Source organism: Styela clava, chromosome 1 (assembly GCF_964204865.1).
Source record: "Styela clava chromosome 1, kaStyClav1.hap1.2, whole genome shotgun sequence".
Taxonomy (NCBI): Eukaryota; Metazoa; Chordata; class Ascidiacea; order Stolidobranchia; family Styelidae; genus Styela; species Styela clava.
This window is the reverse complement of record NC_135250.1, coordinates 10,926,065-10,945,383: the sequence shown is the minus strand read 5'-3', so window position 1 is coordinate 10,945,383 and position 19,319 is coordinate 10,926,065. Positions and strand designations below refer to the sequence as shown.

Below are 19,319 nucleotides of genomic sequence, written 5' to 3'. Positions count from 1 at the left end.
AACGAAAAAATAATTTATATTCTTGATACTTGCCGAACTTTCTGCTGATAAGGAATGCCGTAATATTCCTGATAACTACTTCCGAATGTAATCTGAACGTAATGAATTAATATATATTTATATCGAATTGTGCCATTAATTCTTTAAACATGATTAGTACAAATTCCACTGCGTGCAATTTGTCCTTTAAACAGGGAAATTTATTTGTAATAGTATAGAAAAGTTCGCACAATTTGTGCAATCATGAAACTTTAAAACTTTTGTGGAAAGCGAAAACGACGTTTATGATTGTTTTGGAGCACAATATTGCAATGCAAAGAAATTGTGTGAAAATTAGTTTATTTATTGATTGAAATCTAATCTGGAGATTCACGGATTGGTGAGTGTATATATACAAGAGAGCTATGCTCAAATATATGGACACGTAAAGCCACATAATTTTGATGACATCATAACGAAAAAAAAGTAATAGTCTTTTGGAGAAAAATTTTATGTTTAACAACTGAAAATTGGTCCAGTAATCAAAGGGAAAAGCGATTTCTTCAATACGTGTCAAAGAACAACAAGAACAAGACTAGGAACAACATAACAACAAAACGATCGCTTTGTCCACTACGTGTCCAATAACTTCTTCGTGATCTTGTAGTTTTTAGTAGACGGTTTTCCCAAAAGTTGTATGTCGTATTTCTGTCAAGCAAGGTATTGTAACGTGTAATACAGCATCTAAATATTTTGGAGAATCGTCGCAATATTTAAGACGCATAAATGCTTTCCACATTGTTTGTCAGTCTACTGAATTTGAACTTTTACTGACAACTTGTGAACCGGGAATATAACCTGTGTAGAGGTTTTTAAATAGGAAATCTCCATTAATACACAGACAAAAATAGCAAATAAAATTGAGTAAAGAATTAGTTTACTTAGATCTTAGATAGTTGACTGATTGATTGAAATATTAGATAAAGGCTTTCCGAACAGTTTTTGTGGATAGATTGTATAGATGAAACTTTTACAAACCACACTTACTTGGCCGTAATCATGATTTTTCACATAAGATAGTAATCATTACTTTTCAAATAAGATAATAATCATTACTTTTCAAAAACGTGGGCTGGTTCCTACTGTATTTTGAAAACGACACTTGGATTTTGAAAAATGAGAAAGAAGAATAAGCGTCTTCTGTGTTTATAAGTATTACATCTGTGAAATTGAAATATTACCCGATTTCCATAGTGGCCATACAGCTTTGAACTCACTATTTCATCATGTTTGTATAAGGTTGAGTATTCATACCAATTGGAAATTTTTGCTTTCATTTCATTTGCTTTATTCACCAGAGCGTTCAATAATTTTTCCGTTCTTTTTTCTATAGTAGTAAAGCAGTAAAACTACAATGTAATGTCAAATTGTATACAGAACCATTTTATGTTGTATGAAAAATGTCTCTGGAACCATGAAAGATGGAAAGCATTTGTGATTCAATAAATTTTTTTACTCACCACTAGTTATTTTCAATGGATAGTGGTTGTCAAACAACATCTTGAGATTCCCACCGTATTTTTCCATGAAGTTATTATTTGTTCTGTATCGTGATGTAGAATTTTCTTTCATATACAAAACTGGAGAACCTGCTAGAGTGTGCCATGTCATAACGTCTGAAGACTGATAATATTGAACATAGATGTATATGATACATTGGTTGACAAAAAATAAATACAGAAAAAAAGTCGCTTCACTCATTAACTGTGTAATAGAATTATGGTGATTGTTTCTTTTCTTTTTTTCGTAATTATGAAAATATAAAAACAGGCTTACGTTTAACGAAAAATAGGCAACGTTTTTATAATCACTGGTTGTACATTTATTAATGTCTCCATAAACGTTTTCATTTTCCCAGTTGCTTACACCTGCGTGGTCTTGTTGATTTTCAGGAACATAGCTTGACCAGAAATCATCAGATCCACATTTTGTTTCAATATTATCCTCGTGAACACTTGCAACTAAAGTCCATCCTCCACCGTCAGTTGACATATCGCAAAATGCCTTGAAGATAAAATTAGAACTTTTAGAACAAATTTAATTGGAATATTCAAATACATCATGAATAATAATATCAACCTGTATTTCTGATCGGAGTCCGCTTGGTTTAATTTTATAAATTCCATCAGATTTTATTCCCTGGTTTCTCAACTCGAGGCAAGATCTTGGAAAACTCACGTAAGCTGTTGTTGCAGTTGTTGCAGAAATTTTCGACTACAGTGAATTTAGTATATGTAGTGTATTATTTATTCATAAGATAAGGGTATAAAATGTTTTGACTTGGGGAGATTTCATTACAATTTTGCAAGAGAGAATTATGCAAAATATTGGTTCTGGATCTCGCAATCACAGAGTGCATTGTTGAGCTTTCAATCAAAAAAGAGGCAGTAGGTTTGACACCACATTCAAATTCAATGATGGAAAAAAATCATCGATGTCGATTTGGTAAAAAGAGGAAAGTGAATGAATTCCTTTACAATAATAGCATTTAATAGACGGTATTTATTCAAAACCCATCCTAAGCGCGAAAAATAAAAGTGGCATAAACAAAACGATTTTAACATTAGCTCTTTTAACATTGTAGACGTGTGCAGTTTTGAGGATGGAAGATTTTTTGATATTCTTATCATGATAAATATGGTCGAAATTTTTGATAATCGTTCATTGGTAATTTAATGGGCGTGGTGTTTCCGCTGGCGTCTCTCTCACTATACCAAAAAATTCTGCCAACACGTTGTGGTCTGTGAAATATGCGCTCCAACTGCTCGTGCTTCATATTAAGTGATCACAGAATACCGGAACCAAAACATACCGTGCTTGGCGTTTAATGAAATACTAATTTTAGTTAGTGAAGTTTATCTGGAATGGTAGTCATTCACGTATTCAGTCAAATTTACTTTTCCTTACTAGCTTTGCGCATATCCTACCGATACAGCAAGCGACCTTTCTCTGAAGGCATGCTGACATGTTTTTTAACCTAGTTAGGATACTGTTTCAATTAAGAGTTGTCGCGCTACTCATCATTTGAGGAATCACATTACGATACCGGTGCTGTACCGTTACTGAATTAATGTAATAGAGTAATGGGCTGGGAATATTTATATTCGTTTGTATACAACTTACCCTGAGATACCTATTGGCTAACATACCAGGTAGAACTTAGTTTTCATCCCATTGGTACCGGCAATTTAAATAACACGTCAGCATGCCTTCAAGTAAATGGTTACTAGCAGAAATAAATGCGTAAAACCAGTAAACAAATGCAAGTGAACGGGTATAGAATCTAGATTATAGAACGTCAATGTTAAACGCTTCCAGTACCGAAGGAGACATTAGCGCCACAGTTAGCCCAATATTTCACAGGTTGGCAGAATGTCATGGTCTAGGAAGGGAGACGCCAGCGTAAAAACCACGTCTATTACAATTTTAATGCACGATTATCAAAAAACTTGACCATGTTTATCGTCATAAATATTTCGAAGAATATCTAAAATCACTCTATATATAAAACTGCCCACGTTTACAACGAAAGGTAACCAGAAAATTATAAAAAATGCAAATTTCTGCCCTGGTGATCACATTCCCCATAAGAGCTAATGTTAAAATTGTTAGGTTTATGCCACTTTTATTTTTGCGCGTAGGATGGATGGGTTTTGAATGATTATAAGGTCTATTCTATTTTCTGAAAATGAATATGTCTATAGATTTTGTCTAACTAAAACTCTTAAACTCTCTTATATATTCATATTATTCATCTGTTTATGAAATTTCATTTGTTTCAGATCCTTAATTTCTTCAGCTATAATTTTTCATGAAAAATATTTCATGAAAGTACAAAAACAATGTACAATACCTGCATATGAAGGTTCATTTGTACAATAATAGCAACAAGCAATCCTATTAATATTACAAATCCCACACCAACAGCAACATGATGAATGCTCGTTTTATCCTTCTTTTTTGTTTTAACCTCCTGAGTAATGATAATATCTTTCAACCTATTCGTCTGGATAGAAAATGACCGTGGATCTAAAAAATGATAAAATTCAACGTATACGTAATACTCATCAATATTAATAAAAAAAAATCTTCTCACAATCTGACCTGGTTGATTCTCATATCGAATTGCAGTTTCATATGTCTCGTTTCCTTCGAGCTCATAAATTTGATTCATTTCCGATTTTTTCAGAAGAAATGCTTCTTACTCTTTCTTCAGTTCATCTAAAATATTTATTCTTCGGCTGTCTTTACACTATAATGCAATCATTTTATACACTAATCTAATATTTTATTCAGCACGATGAACGGAACATTTTAATTGAACAAGGTAATATAAATGTACTAGATTCAAGTGGTGTTGAAAAATATCTATTATCATATTTGGATAATCATAAAAACGAGATTTACAAGTATTCATCTTTGTCTTTTATTGTTAAAATCTACGCGAATAGTATAAGTTTTAGCAAAAAGGCCATACACACTTCTTCTGATTTACGCCAGATAGATACCCAATACACTTCTCTACTGAAAATAGACACTTTTTAACACGCACATGATTTTATATAAAGCAATGTTTCATATGACATTCTATGTTGTATGCCCACTATTCTTTTTCTAACCTGTTTACCAAACATTCTACTGAAAATAGACGAATAGGAGGGTTATATTAACATCAAATGCATTAAAAATAACATACATGCAAAAGTGAAACTCCGTGCCTCGTGACACACGCTATGAATCTGTTACATTAATGTTTTTTATAGAATATTACATATTTAAATATCAATAATGAAGTTTATTTAATTTATGTTATATTCTTGATAGTGGATTGTATAGCATTTTAGTGGCATTCATTACACCTGCACTGCAAAATACTACCGAACCATTTTGCAAAATTCAAATGCGTGTTTTGTACGATATGAAATTTTAGTGTAATAATGAGACGGTAAATGACCTGTAAATTTATGACCTGAAAAGTATTCATAAAGATGTGTTCAAATTTAAATTCTGGAGGATGAATATGATGAAATATGAATGTATATTTGTATGATAATATTTGTCAAAACTATTCTTGGACCCACAGAATTACAACCGTTTTTAACTTGCAGAGCGAACCACCATAGATTTTGTATCATGAGTACCCATCGAGGGCAGGAATAATGCATCGAACTATACAACTCCAGCTTGTGTTGCTCGCTGATTGGGATCGGCCGATATCTTGAGTCGTCACGCTTGACACGTATGGCTTTTGGGTTCAAATTTTAGGCCTGTACTCTGCTTTCAGCTGCGTCAAGTTACACATCTCGAATGCAAGATTCTTTACGACTCCTCAAGCTTTAATCTAACATGAAATTAAAATGTTTGTCGTTCTATCCCGTTGTTTCTCATCTTTGATTTTATCGTCGTTTTAGCTGGGCATTATAATACGCATTCAGAACAAAGATCTTATTTGTTTTTACGGTGGATATGTCAGACCCCGTTGTCTGTCTTAAGGTGATCTACCTCGCACCCTATGCAGATGTTGCGTAGAGAAGTTTTAGCCGTTCTTGTTTCATTGGTCAAGTTGGAGTTTAACTCGCAATTGGTGATAGAAAAGCCCTTCTGAATGAGCAGGAAATCTTTTCCGGTTGTTCGTGGCGAAATTGTAAGTATTCTCACAAAAAGACACCACCTATTGGAAGGCTACATACATTATTTACGAAGATTGCTATCGCATTTAATTCGAAAAAAATCAGAAATTCAAAAATTCGTATAAACGGTAAATATAAATTCTACGTAATACATCCGTTAGTATCTCTATAATAATATGGGCTTTGTCATTGCTTCCTGGTATCATATGCGTAGTATTATTGTCATGGGATATTAAAACAATGCAAAATTCATTCGTGTCCGATTGACATGCGGGGACGGTATTTATGATATAGTCTAATTATTTTTCTCAAGTGTCACACATGCAATAAAAATAGAAATACTGTAATAGAGTCATAGTTTGAATAAGAAGACATGGGAATTGCGAGAGTTCGCGAAAAAGATTATCTTGTCACTTTGAGTGGAGGATGCAATGGTTACCGGACCCACAGCGTTCGCATTTGGGGTCTCGTGAATACGAGTGAAATCTTTTTCCAAGTGTCTTCAACTGTCACTAAACTATGCAACATATATTTGAATTTTACCAAAACAATTCAAAACTTGGATATCTGTATAAGCTTGTCATTTTGATTTTAGTTTAGCCAATGAACTATATATATAAAAAAGTTGCTATATGCCGTTACTTATTACGACTCCAGAACAGTGGTAGATTTAGAGGGTTCGCAAGAACCCGCTCTCGGAATGTCGTGATAATTAGCATTCATTGCTAGGTCGTGACAACAATCATTGCTACGTCGTCGCAGTGTTGAATATCGACATTGCTAAAGGCGGTTCAACTTCGGCTAATAACCGGTAATATTCGTTATATCTGTTATATTTCTAAAATATGTATCACATAAATTTTATTTTTAAAATTGTTTTATTTCATAAATTGAAAGTAATAATTATGTAAAGCACATATCTGTTGTGAGGACGATATAATTGCAAAAATACTTTACTCCAAAATTACTAATGTTAAAGTCCCAACTTTGTTTCACTATTTTTGAATCTATACTATACGTCATCACTCGAATAAAAATTATCGCCTATTTGAAGATTACTCATTAAATCGCCTTTGGCAATTTCTGAAACGGATTTCAACCAAATTACTGTTCTATCACGTCAATATTGTTTAATGCTGTTGAGAGTAATCATTGTTTAGAAACATATTATGCTAACTATATTTTTTTTTCAATTTATTATTTTATCTTTATACTATACTCGTATATATAGCGCATAGCGCAAAATAATATTTTTCTTTGTTGTTGAATGAATCAAACTACAATTACTTTGCAAATGAACACATAGACAGATGATTCTAATATTACTTCAACTTCAAGGAATCGTTTATATTATAAGTTCGTTTATTATCTGACAAAACTGGGATTCACTGTTTTATGTAACAACACAAAAATGTTTTAACAGTGAAATTATATAATGTTAGTGAACAATATATAATGACAGTTCTGAATAAAAATAACAGAAAAACTGCTGTTTGAAAACTGTTTAAATTCAATGGGTAATACTTGTTCAAAGTACTTGTTTACACTACATATTATATAAATACAAATTATTGGTATTTCGTGTCAGAAAAATACACGCAACATTCATCATCTCCTTTATGCTGGACAAACAAGAGTGCGGTTGTTTTTACAGTATTGTCGAATAATTTTCTGTAATAATAAAAAGGTGGTTTGAAATTGAAATTACTGTTTTTCTGACAATGCTACAATGCAAAAATTAATTTCATTTAACAATTATTTTTCGTCTAATTCGAGTATGATATGATGAAATAAATAAAAGATAAAGTAGTTTGTGAAGCATAAACGGTTGTAGAAAAATTCACATTCTTTGATAGTTATGCAATTGCAGGACTTCAGATGCCACAAGGAGGTTCTCAGTCATGTACCACTAGTGAATTCACTCACTCAACTGCATATCTTTGAGATAAAGTGCATAGATAGTAGAAATTGAACTTACATAGTCGCGCTTTGGAATGCACACACCAAAGAAATATTTGGGAAGTTCTTTATCGATGTTTTCTTTGGGACAAATTGGCTCTTTCGGAACGCAAATCAAATTTTTTGTCGGATCACATTTTCCATCTCTCCCCCATCTTCCATTACAGGATTCACCTTTCTGCTTTGAGCAAACATCGCAGCATCTGTACAAGTATATATTTCAGATGGATAAATCTGAAGGCTTGGTTGATTTTGATCCTACAGCTATCACAACGCAGTTGATGTTAAAAAATTGTAAAGCTGAATTTATGTTGAATCAGACCTCAGAATTTTAAACTGTGAGCTGCAAAATGCTTGCTTTTCGTGATTCAATATTAGTTTTATGCGAAATACTTGAGAGGTCTTCAGACACTGGCGCTGGCGAACACTGTCCGTACACCTAAATACCACCTAAAAAATATATTATGTACAACAAAATGAATTTGTCTAAATTTAATCGAAAGAAAAAACTTGCGTTTTAAAATGATAATAAATAATTCTCACCCACAAACGTGTTTCACGAGCCCAACCCCCTTTTCACACTTCGGCTCTGGACATGGAGTCACACGTCCTTCACATGTCCCTCCACATAGAAATGCATCTGACACTGTGACCAATATGCTAACGGCCTCAAGAACGCTTAACCACTTCATGCTTGTCGAATTGTTTAACTTTTATCGTGTAATTTTTAAAAATAATAATATTTATCATTTATTGTCAAATTTTATATAAATACGCAAAATAGTAAATTCGACGGAACTTAGTGTTTGCAAGTAAATATTCGCGTTAAAGACTTCTTTAAATAATTACATCTCTCAATACTGCTCCAATTATTAAAACCTATATTTAATAGTTTGCTAATACAACAAATTATGTAAACTCGTCTAAAAACAAACGTTTTCGAACTTACAAACGATACAGTTTCAAGAATCTAGTAGGAGACGCCCTTTTTATTTTTGATGCCATATTTTTTTCTTCTGTTGACTCAACGGTAGCAAAAGTACCATTTATTCAAATTTTAATCATTAGTGAAATAATAGGAATTATTAAACTTTCATGAACTCGTTATTTCATTGAGGTTGTTATCAGAAAAGTTACTCATCTCATGATATTTTCTATACGTGTATTGTTACGTTATATGTGTTTGTAAATATTTAGGGAAAGATTCGCCATGTTTCTCATTTGTGTGATATTTCGATGTCAATCTAATGAATGGAATGATATGCGCAATAATAAGTTAGAACCACCGCAAACCTGGATGGTATGAATAGTCTCGTAGTGAGTTTCGTTATGATAAATTTCCCATAATTTTACGTTTTCATAAGAATAAAATTTGAATTTCGTCAATGGTGCATGGTTCGTCTGTTCAAAATATTTTAGAATATAACGTCTTTAGTTATATTTAATACTATTGAAGTCGTTATGAATGTTTATTACAAAAAGTCATTGTGCATCTGCTTTTCCGTTATCAGAAGTTGATCAATGCCAGCATTCTATTTTATTTTTAATTGGCAATTGTATTTAGTAATTTAGTCTATATGCACTAATTTCTAATATAAAGTGGACGCAAGAGACTATTTTTGTGAAATAACAAATATAAAAAATGGAAATATATTCGCATTTAATTTTTGTTACATTAAAAGTCTGAATATTTAGTGAACCTAATGGTATCTGTTCAAAAACTGTTATTTTGTAGAAATATTTTTATAGAGCATTTTTTATATGCTTGATAAAATTACAAACACTCTTATGTGCAAATCCAGAACATCCAATAAGTAGGGAAAATTACTCGTGAAATAACGGGAAATGACTAAATCGACGTGCTAAGTATTTCAATAAAAACAGGACATTTGAATAAAGAGCAGACATTGAATGACGACGGGCCTTAGGCAGTCTCTGAAATTGCTTCACATAAGCCCTTTTCCAGTCATATGAAACTTTACAAAAGAACTTTTATTATTGTATTATTTATCCCCCGTTTTGTCACGATTTTAGGATTAAAATACTTTGTACCTTAGAATAGCCTAAAACAAGCTACAGTCACAACGTTCGTAATAAGTACTCTAAAAGTCAAATGCGCATTTCAGCATAGACTGACGTTCCCATTATTTGCATATTATCGTATGCATTTTTCTCATTATCAAGGTGACATTTTTCTCTATGTCTTCAATTATTTAATTGCAGATGGGTGATCTTCTTATTCATTTTAAATTAATGATTGCACGATAGAATGATGCTTGAATAAAAAAGGAAAAGCAAACGTAGCATGTAATCATCTTGAAATAAAACAAAGCTGAAAAACAACCAACTTAAAAAAAGACAAAAAAAAAATCCGAATTAATGAAATGCATTAAACTGAATCGGCGATTTTATTTTGCATTGGTTCGGTATTGGAATTCTAAATCTTAATTAACTCGTTGTGCACTATAAAAATGATCGCAAAGAATACAATAAAGATTGTTTGGTGATTAAACCTTACAATTCATTTCGTTCGACCAATGCTTCTGTTTTATAGAAAAAATGAAATCACAATTTTAAGATGGTCGGTAACCACCACATTGATTTGACAACATCTTTTTTTGTAATAATGGTTTCAAACATTTTCAATGATATGAATCGTTTCAGTGATTTGTATGAAATTTTTGGAACCCGTTCAAATAAAACCAGTGAATACTGTTATACATAATTGGTTTCTAGTAAAAAAGAAAACAAACAATTTATTCAACTGCTTCATGGAAATTTAAATTGCAAACTCTCTACTTTAAAATTACTCGCAAAGAACGAACGTGTCTGAAAGTCACATAAGATTCCTCAAAATTATATCAACTCAATCTGTCGCAAGTTTATAAGGAAGAATTCAAAAATTTTGAGGATTTTTAATAAATTGGTGAAGAATTATCAGGGTGATGTTTGTTTTTGTAATCACAAAAATGTTTTAAGAATATGCTTGCTCGAATATATTGTGTATTTAAAAAAGACATCATAATTCAGAACACTCGGCAGCAAGCAATGCATGCAAGTCGCAAGACAGAGATCAAGCGACATTAATAAAGAAATAATAATGACGACATAAATAATATTCTCACAGTAAATAATCTATTGGACATTATCATAAATAGGGGAGAGATCTTTTTTTAAATTGTTTCGAAGGATTACGCATTGTAATTTTTAATTTGCATAGTTGCAAGAACCCAAATAGAAATATATATTTTCAGGTTTGGATAAGATTTATAATGTAGATTTCATAATAATTGTTCGATTACCTGCATAAAGCAACATATTCGATTGGTAAGGTAATATTATGTTTTATTTGCTGGCTGGATGCCAGATTTCCCTAAATGTGTTTGCATTGAATGCAGAAGTGAAGAATGTTGCGAAGAAAATACTTCTTGATCTGATTTTGTTAAGCAAACTAAAACAACCAATGAAAATCAAAATGTGAGCTGATTACTTCTAACACCATCTCTCTTGAATAAATATTATCACATCATAGTAACACAGGGTCTGACGGCTAAATACGACTAACATCAATACTAGAATTTATATCCGTTCGATACTTTCATATCTCAGATATGTGTCAGATTTGGGTACCGCATTGAGTGGTTTGTTGTAATTCGAACTTGAGGTTGAAGAATATGGGCCTACGAAAACAACAAATTTCATTATAGTACAGTTTATGGAACAAGGTTTATTAAATAACAGTGTTACTCCGCATTTGTTGTATTTTTGGCTCATTTAACAGCTATGCATACGTGCATTTACGAAGTAGCTTTATATATTTGTATAAAGTATGAATTGGTAAGGAGTGAAGGAGAACTGTGGCCGCATTGTCTCCATTTAAAGTCAAGCTTTAGTCAGACCTATAAGTATAACAATCGGCAACGTTATATATGTTTCGCTGTAAAAAATGTCCCGTTCAAAGCAATTAATCGTATGCTATGTATGATTTCACATGTATTCATAGTATGTGATGCCAGAAGATTGCAAACTGTAGAATTTTTTGATTTAAAATTACTTATTCTCTTAGCTTATGCCAAGCCCACAACCGAAATCCTCGCACAATCACACCATTTGGCATTTGCAATTATTAATTAAATAAGTATTTCGAATGAAATGGTAATACTTATTTTTACCGATTTATCGTTTCCGTTGTATTGTGGAGGATACCAGATGGAGTGCTATCCGACAAGGCGAACACCGGAAACAGTGCCAGATGCTGAAGCCTGAAGGATTAGCAGTATTTGACGTAATGGATTGTAAATGCATCGACACTAAATCAAGTCATAATGTAACATGCTCAGGGTATAATATGCATGATGTATACAGTAATGCTTGCATCCATGCATCTGCAGAGTTAATCCGGCAAATGATAAAGAAGAAGAATTATCCTGTATCATGTGGCCCTGAACTCTTGACTATAGGATGCTGAAAATGGTTATACAGTACACCATCGTGAAGCCTGGGGTTTTACTCACAAACAGTATACAGAATTATTTTGTTAAATCAGCAATCCATGAATATGGAACGTTTACATTTCCCAACTCTGGACAGCGAACTGCCTGTTAGCCACCAGTTCACCTTAGAGAAAAAAGAAAGTAACATCACTCACGCGCCGAGCGTTTTATACGTAGCATATTTTATGAATAAAATTCAATTTTTTTGAATTAACTATTTCTCGTTTGCATAATCATGTAATACATTTAAAATACATTTTCAGATTATACATTACCTGAAATAGGCCTATTGTGAACTGTTGTAATATGACCTTCCGAGGAAATGCCCCATCGGACGGGAGTTATACATTGATATAATCGTCAACGACCATATGGTTGAAATTATACCATACTTTGTACGAGGGTATCTCATCATCTATCGATAGAAAGTAAATTAATAAGAGTATCGAGTAAGAAAGTAGCAGAATATATAGGACAAATCGAGAGTTCCGTCAGTTTTCCATTGCCCACCGCATCTGCGGGCAAGGGCGTATAATTGAGAGTTAACCCACAACAGAAATTAGGTTATTTGGAACACATTCTAAGGAGAACATAACTTTTGTGCAAAGCGTCCTATATTATTGAAATCTTAAACATTCACACACAAAAATAATTTCAATAGTTTAATAAATTTTCGTAGAGGTAATTAAGAAATTTATGAAGTCAGTTTTTTGGGTTCACCCTATCTGTATTCAAACATTCATTACCGGTAGACTGTAGTTCGTGGACAACAGTGATTACAAACATAGAATTGGATCATTAAATCAATGCTTGTAATATAATGTGATCGAATGCAAGAATATTATTTTATAGTGGCGTTAAATGACATTATTTGCTATTAGATTGTCAACATTTAGATTTTGAAATATGACAAGCAGATCTTTCTCGGTTGTGTTTATTCTTGTATTCCTCGTTGGATCGGGGTGAGTATTTCGTTTCTTGATATCACATGCTTGCTTCTGTACTATTTGACTTATTCCCGTTCATATTGTATTTCTGAAAAATGGTTACAGTTCATTAGACATGCGTCGTCGTCGAAAAACTTTTTTCGATTACCTTGGGCTGGCGTCAATTATGTGGATCATCTGCAACATGTATTAAATAACTATACATTCCGTTAAGAGGAGACCATCTAAAACTTATGCTAATCTCCTTCATTTACAGTTACAATCATTTGCAACTATGTTCAGCTGTTGTCAAATTCAGGATCCTTCCTGTTTCAGAACGAATAAAATCATCTGTTCTATATCATGGGTACAAATACCCTCCACTGGTGTGAAGCATCCGAGCAGACAGATCTTTGGCTTTTAACCAAAAGTTTAAAAGCTTTAAAAGTTTGCTTATACAAAAGTGGATCACAGAAACAAGTGACAAAAAATTATGAGGATGTTGGAAAACTACAAAATAAAATAGTATTTTTTTTACAGAAATGTGTACGCTGATCATAAATTCCTAACATCAACACGACTCTCATTTCACAACTAAAAATAAATCCCTGTCCTTCTTCTTTACTATGTACATATATCCACATTTGCTTGTGATACGACGAAAATTTTTACACCTAATATTTATTACACATACAGTACTTTGAATTTATACATTCAGAAACAAATGTGTGAATGGAAAAACCATTTTGACAACCTCATCCATATCAGGATTAAGAAGATATGTGAGAACAACCCCATCTTCAGCGGCGTGGGGTAATGTACCATTGTTGAGTAAAATTTTTGTACGATGCAAACTTCCAATAAGTTCTGAATAGCTTAGTTTTAAACACATTGGCCTTTAATTTATGTCACATTGTTTAAAGCAGGGGTGTGCAAACTGCGGCCCGCGGGCCAAATGCGGCCCGCAAAAAAGAATTGTGCGTCCCGCGGAGAAATGCTAATTTTGGAGGATGTTCCCGCGAAACGAGCTTTTAGTTTTATCATTCTAGAACGTGTGAGCGAATCAACCTCTTGCGTCGCGGAACCCATTCAAGTACCCGAGTGCCACTATCATATAAGTAAAACCAGCAGGCAATATTTTGTTGGAAAATACACAATGTCATAAACGCGTGTTTCTTGCTAAATTCGATTAGGTCGCTGTGACAATAAATTTAAACAGTTTTATTTAAAAAAATTTACGTTTCAACTCAACATTTTTGCCAGGACCCCGAACAATGCCGTAAGATCGATAACAAAAAGAAACAAATTTTTGTGTCTGCAACTACAGTAAAGACTCTATTTACGAAAGGCTCGGGATACGAAAAATCCAACTTACAAAAATTATTTTTGCAATAACATTGCTTCTACTATAACATGAGATTTTTTACATACGAAAGACAAAAAACGCGTGTAGGGACATTCGTTTTTTTTAATGCAGAGCTTGAATCAGGGATGTCCAATTCGAATATAGTTTTACGTGTCTGTTAGAATACCAAATTCCTAGAGCGACCGTAAACGTTTTGATTTGGAACACTTTACTAATATTGCTTATCGATCGTGCATTTATCATATCGCGGACCAGAAGCCCAGTGTTTTTGGATGAATTATATGGTATAATTAGCGAATTATTAATTAATTAGTAATGGGACACGCAGTGTCGCTATTGAGTCAGAGCGAAGAAATCGAACCCACGGTTTCTGTTTTGGGGGATCCCCTAACGGAACATGCTGAAGATCGATAAGTTGGCGGTCTCTGATCGCTATCTCGTTTCATTTTTTGTCGAGATAGTTTGTGCGGCATCGACAATAAATCTGAAAGAAAATTATGTTTGTAAATTGTAATTGTTTTCATCCTTTCACTTTGATAGTGTCCAAACATAAGGGCAAATTTTCATCTCTTGCAGTTTAGAGCTTATAAAATAGCTCCTAAATATTATTTAGTATCTATCGCGGCGTGATAATATCGTTCAGTTTAAGTTGGCGGTATTAATTAATATTAAAAAATAAATTCAAAACAGCCTAAATAAAATATTTAAATCAGCGCCGACTCGAAAAATAAAAGAAGATGTCCGGTCTTAATTCTCTTTTGTTGGTAGATGGGAATTTGGGAATCAGATTCACTCATTTGGCAATGACGATGATCGCGTGAATACATTTGCGTTTTTCCTGAATCAACGAATGGTGTCGTGACTCGTGAGCTACATAAAAATCGAAGTCGGCGGTAGCTGCCCTGCCACACGCCAATCAACCATCTTCCATCCCACTTGCCCGTTTGTTTCCCGCGGGTACGTACAATAAGTCTCACTCAGTTTCAGTTGAGATGACGATGATACGCATAACAGTCAAAGCTAAAATAAATGAAATAATAAAAATAAATAAAAATGCAAAATAAAAATAGTAAATATTAATTTTGATATTCATGTGCGTGTGCTCATTTTCGTACATTACGTTCTCTTTCAGATTTCTACTTTTAACGCCTCCTTTCACCTCGTCCGACCCCCGTTTTCCCACTCTCCACGGTCTTCGCTTAGCCTAGTTGCCCTAGTAAATATTATGTCCGGGTTTTGTGGGAGCTTGGAATGGATTAATCCCTTTTTATTCATGCGTCCTTACCCACGGAATTTTCTATCTACGAAGAGGCTTGGAACAAATTAATTTCGTTTAAATTAGGGAAACTCATTCGCAAGTAAGTAATTTTTGAGGGCACACATGGTAAAATAAAATAACAAAGAAATACCAATTAAAAACTACAAATTTTTCGTAAGTAGACTTTCTTGGTGCGGCCCGCGGCTTCACCCAGTTACTTGTATTTGGCCCATCTGTAAAAAAGATTGCACACCCCTGGTTTAAAGCATCCAAGGTTTCGAGGATTCAGAATGAAGTAGAATAAACTTTGACCACAGTGTCACACTTGAAATGCTACTGAGCTACTGAAACCGCCTAGCACTATGGTGGTTTCCTAAGCAACATTATAAATATCCGTTGACGTGAATCTTGAAGCAATTCACCTCAATATTATTAAGAAACTTGCTCTGTATCCAGTGGTTTACATATGTTTGTTCGAAAACTTGTTCGGGATTTCGTGATATGGAATGGTTTTAATTTTAATGCGGAAATATTTTTTATACTAACCGTTTTGTCCAGATACAAAGTACACTGCATGTCGAAAAATTTACAAATTCCCATTAAAACAAGATATGAACTTCCTTGACTTCAATCTTTTTACAGATGTTAGGCGAATACGAAATGCAGACTATGATGATGATAATGATGAGCTTGATCTCGAGGAATTGTTTGATTAATATTTTCAACTAGATATATATGGGATATATTGATATTTCCAAAATGGTATATTTCGACATACTTACTGCTTGAATATTAGCAGGCAAAAAAGGAAAATTTTCACTCATTGTTAAGATTAGCTTTTTGAATTGTTATCATGTGTCATCATAATACAAAAATGAAAATTTTAAAGTGAGAGTGTTTTGTACAAATATAACTTGATGAAATTTGTGAACACGTGAAACTTCTACGTTTTTTCTTTATCGTAGTGATTACCTGTGCCAAACAAATAATGTAGCCAGAAAGTCAATCTTTGCTCGTAATGATTCCGACTTCCGTAAATACAATGTAGAGGCGGTTAACGGTCATCATAGATTTATGAGCATCAGTGCCATATGGTTGAGCTTCCCCTTATTCTTTTCAAAGTCATTAAGTAAACGAGTTCTTTGTCAGTGCTAATGTGCAAAGAAAACTGAAGTTGTGAAATTTAGATTGTGCCAAGCAGTAACGTTAGAATAGATTACAGAAGTGTTATTGAACACGAAGTGAATAACGAAGACCTATGAATTGTTTGGGCAAATTGTTGGTTTTGTGGAAAATTGCTCTCCTCCACAACTAAAGGACGTATCGATTTCAGCATGATAATCTTTTAATTTATTCTCAAAGTTTCTCTTGATTCTGGGAAGCCCGATAGCCCAGAGATTAGTAATTTTGGCGAACATTTCTAATCTATAAATATATAAAGTTTCTATTTTTCGTTAATTCATTCGAGCACCCTCATTTAACATTCAGTACAATTCCTTTATCATTTGGCTGGAATTTTGATAATATTGCGATTTTCAGATTAGCCATTTGGCATTACTGTCTATATTCTTGAGCATTGCACTCTTGCTATCGACTAGCTTGCTAATTTCTAGAACGTGATTAGAATGAGTTTAAAACTACAAATCCATTTGATTGTCTTTGTTCCTTTTTTGTAGTTTGGGTAAACTATGAATCGATATCTCGTGATTATAGTAATTTTTGTTCTTCTCGCTGTAACTGGGTAAGTATTTAATTTATTACTTTTACTAAACATCTTTTGTCGTATGAAAGTAAGATGTAATTTCAAGATGTTTGCAACTACAGATATATTATTTGTTTTTACCGCTTGTTACTCCAATCGCAATGGCCCAATTTTTGATTTAATGAATGTGAAACATGCAAAATAAGATAGCAGAACAATGCAGGCAAAGATATATTTTTCGAATGTAAAAATGATTTCTCAGTATTTCCTAATCGAACAAAAAATCAATCGGCAAATGCGATGTTCCGTACTGTCGCGTTTTCGTCTCAAAATTCGCCCATTATTACATACAATTTGGTAGTAGGCTCATCGTTTTAGCAACAATTATTCAGGTACCCAAAATAAACAGATTTTATGCGGTCACGTAACGTTAATGAAAAAATTTGATAATAAGAGTATATAATAGAACTGCAAAGTTTTTAGACTTTCTTGATGAACAATTGCTCTAACTGACTGACCATTTGCATCATTGGGCAGAAATGAAGCTTTGACATTAAATCGCCGTCAGCAGGCATTCACTGGCTATATTGCGTCATTTGCCCAACCGTGTTTACTCAACTCGTTCTCAGTCGCGCATCGATGGACACTGGAATAATGCAGTCCATATTTTTCCGACATCAGTTTAAGTCTTTGGCAGCCTTCATTTTCAACAAACATAATCTATAATCTATATATATAAAAAATTTACATTTATATAAACAGAAATGAATACACCAATGGACAAACAATTTCTACGATCTCTACCACTCCCGGATTTAGAACATTGAATAGATTTCAAAAATCTTCTGCAGTCGCCTATGGTTAGCCGGAGTTTTGTTTTTAAAAGATAAAAACAATTCATGTGTACAAGCTAAAGTGAATTTATCAGAATATGTTCTACTTGGGTTCAATCCCAACTCAAAAATGATTATTTGGGAACATACTTTACACGGCCAGCTTATTTTTGCTAATCTAATTTAGGAATATATGTATATAAGGTTCATGAAACCGTTGAGTATATTACATATACATTTTTCACATGCTAGAATAGCACAAGACTTCACACTTATTCCTGTGAAAAGATGTATCTTGTGATATAGTGAATTGCTGCTAACTCATGTTCGTTGCCAGTCTATACCTACCGCGTTTCATATATATACTTTACGTTACAAGATAGAATCTGAGTAAAATTCAGAAAATAATAACGATAAATTTTGATACCTTTAGGTAAAATGATAACAAGGTTTGATACTCCTGAAGTATGCGCACCAAGATGTCGCATGACCTGAACCCTATCCTGGTACACAACCTGAGTTCAGGTTGTGCGCCATGTTGGTGCGCATACTTCAGGGGGTCCCAATGTTTTTTCTGAATGCGAACAATTTGTTGCAAGACGTAGCTTATGGTACGCAAATTCTTTAATTCTTTAAACCCCTGTTACAGATGTGTCACGACGAAGACGATTCCGATATTTAGAAGATAATGATGAGGATGACAGAGAATTGGATGTATTTGAAATTTTTGAATAAACCTAGAATAAAACAATAAATGCAAAAATATAACAGCTGTTGTCGTTACGTTTCCGAGCAAATCTTACAAATTTTTGAAATGATGACCGGCCTTCTAACTGTAACGTGACAATTTCGAATGCAGTGTAAATAATAGCAATCAAAACAATAGTTCTTGATAGCCGATTCTGGTTCGTCGGCACAAAGACTCGTTGCCAACTGCCTATACGGCATTACTCATAATGCTAAAATAATTATATATATATATATATATATTTCTACACGTCATCATCAGGAAGACAACATCAGTTGTACTATAAAAGTCATAGCGTTCCTCCACTGATCAACTAACAAGACAGCGATGCTCAAATATACTGACACGAAATAGTGCCTGTGTAG

The 19,319-nt window shown here is 33.3% G+C and overlaps 1 protein-coding gene and 1 long non-coding RNA gene across 3 annotated transcripts; one reads left to right on the top strand and one right to left on the bottom strand.

Annotated features, from left to right (window-relative positions):
* Positions 1-14: 14 nt before the first annotated feature.
* Positions 15-4,213, bottom strand: LOC120340951 (intelectin-2-like). Its single transcript, XM_078114066.1, has 7 exons — positions 4,144-4,213; positions 3,893-4,068; positions 2,119-2,253; positions 1,816-2,043; positions 1,500-1,662; positions 1,221-1,366; positions 15-92 (listed from the first exon to the last, which is right to left on the bottom strand). The coding sequence occupies exons 1-7, from the start codon at positions 4,211-4,213 to the stop codon at positions 15-17; spliced, it is 996 nt and encodes a 331-aa protein (XP_077970192.1).
* Positions 4,214-12,726: 8,513 nt separating this feature from the next.
* Positions 12,727-18,974, top strand: LOC144425171 (uncharacterized). 2 transcript variants are annotated; one of them, XR_013477352.1, is made up of 5 exons: positions 12,727-13,083; positions 13,766-13,860; positions 16,314-17,412; positions 18,136-18,233; positions 18,856-18,974. It is a non-coding gene; the product is annotated as an uncharacterized LOC144425171 (long non-coding RNA). The 2 variants fall into 2 exon arrangements; XR_013477351.1 differs by lacking the exons at positions 12,727-13,083; positions 13,766-13,860 and having other exon boundaries at positions 16,812-17,412.
* The last annotated feature ends 345 nt before the right edge of the window (positions 18,975-19,319 follow it).

What these genes read in the sequence shown, in the direction of transcription:
- LOC120340951 (XM_078114066.1), bottom strand. Translation starts at nt 4,213, where the DNA reads ATGAATCAAATTTATGAGCTCGAAGGAAACGAGACATATGAAACTGCA. An exon ending in TCGATATGAGAATCAACCAG is followed by an intron (nt 4,069 to 4,143) that starts GTCAGATTGTGA and finishes ATCATTTTTTAG; the next exon opens with ATCCACGGTCATTTTCTATC. An exon ending in TCCATTGAAAATAACTAGTG is followed by an intron (nt 1,367 to 1,499) that starts GTGAGTAAAAAA and finishes TTACTACTATAG; the next exon opens with AAAAAAGAACGGAAAAATTA.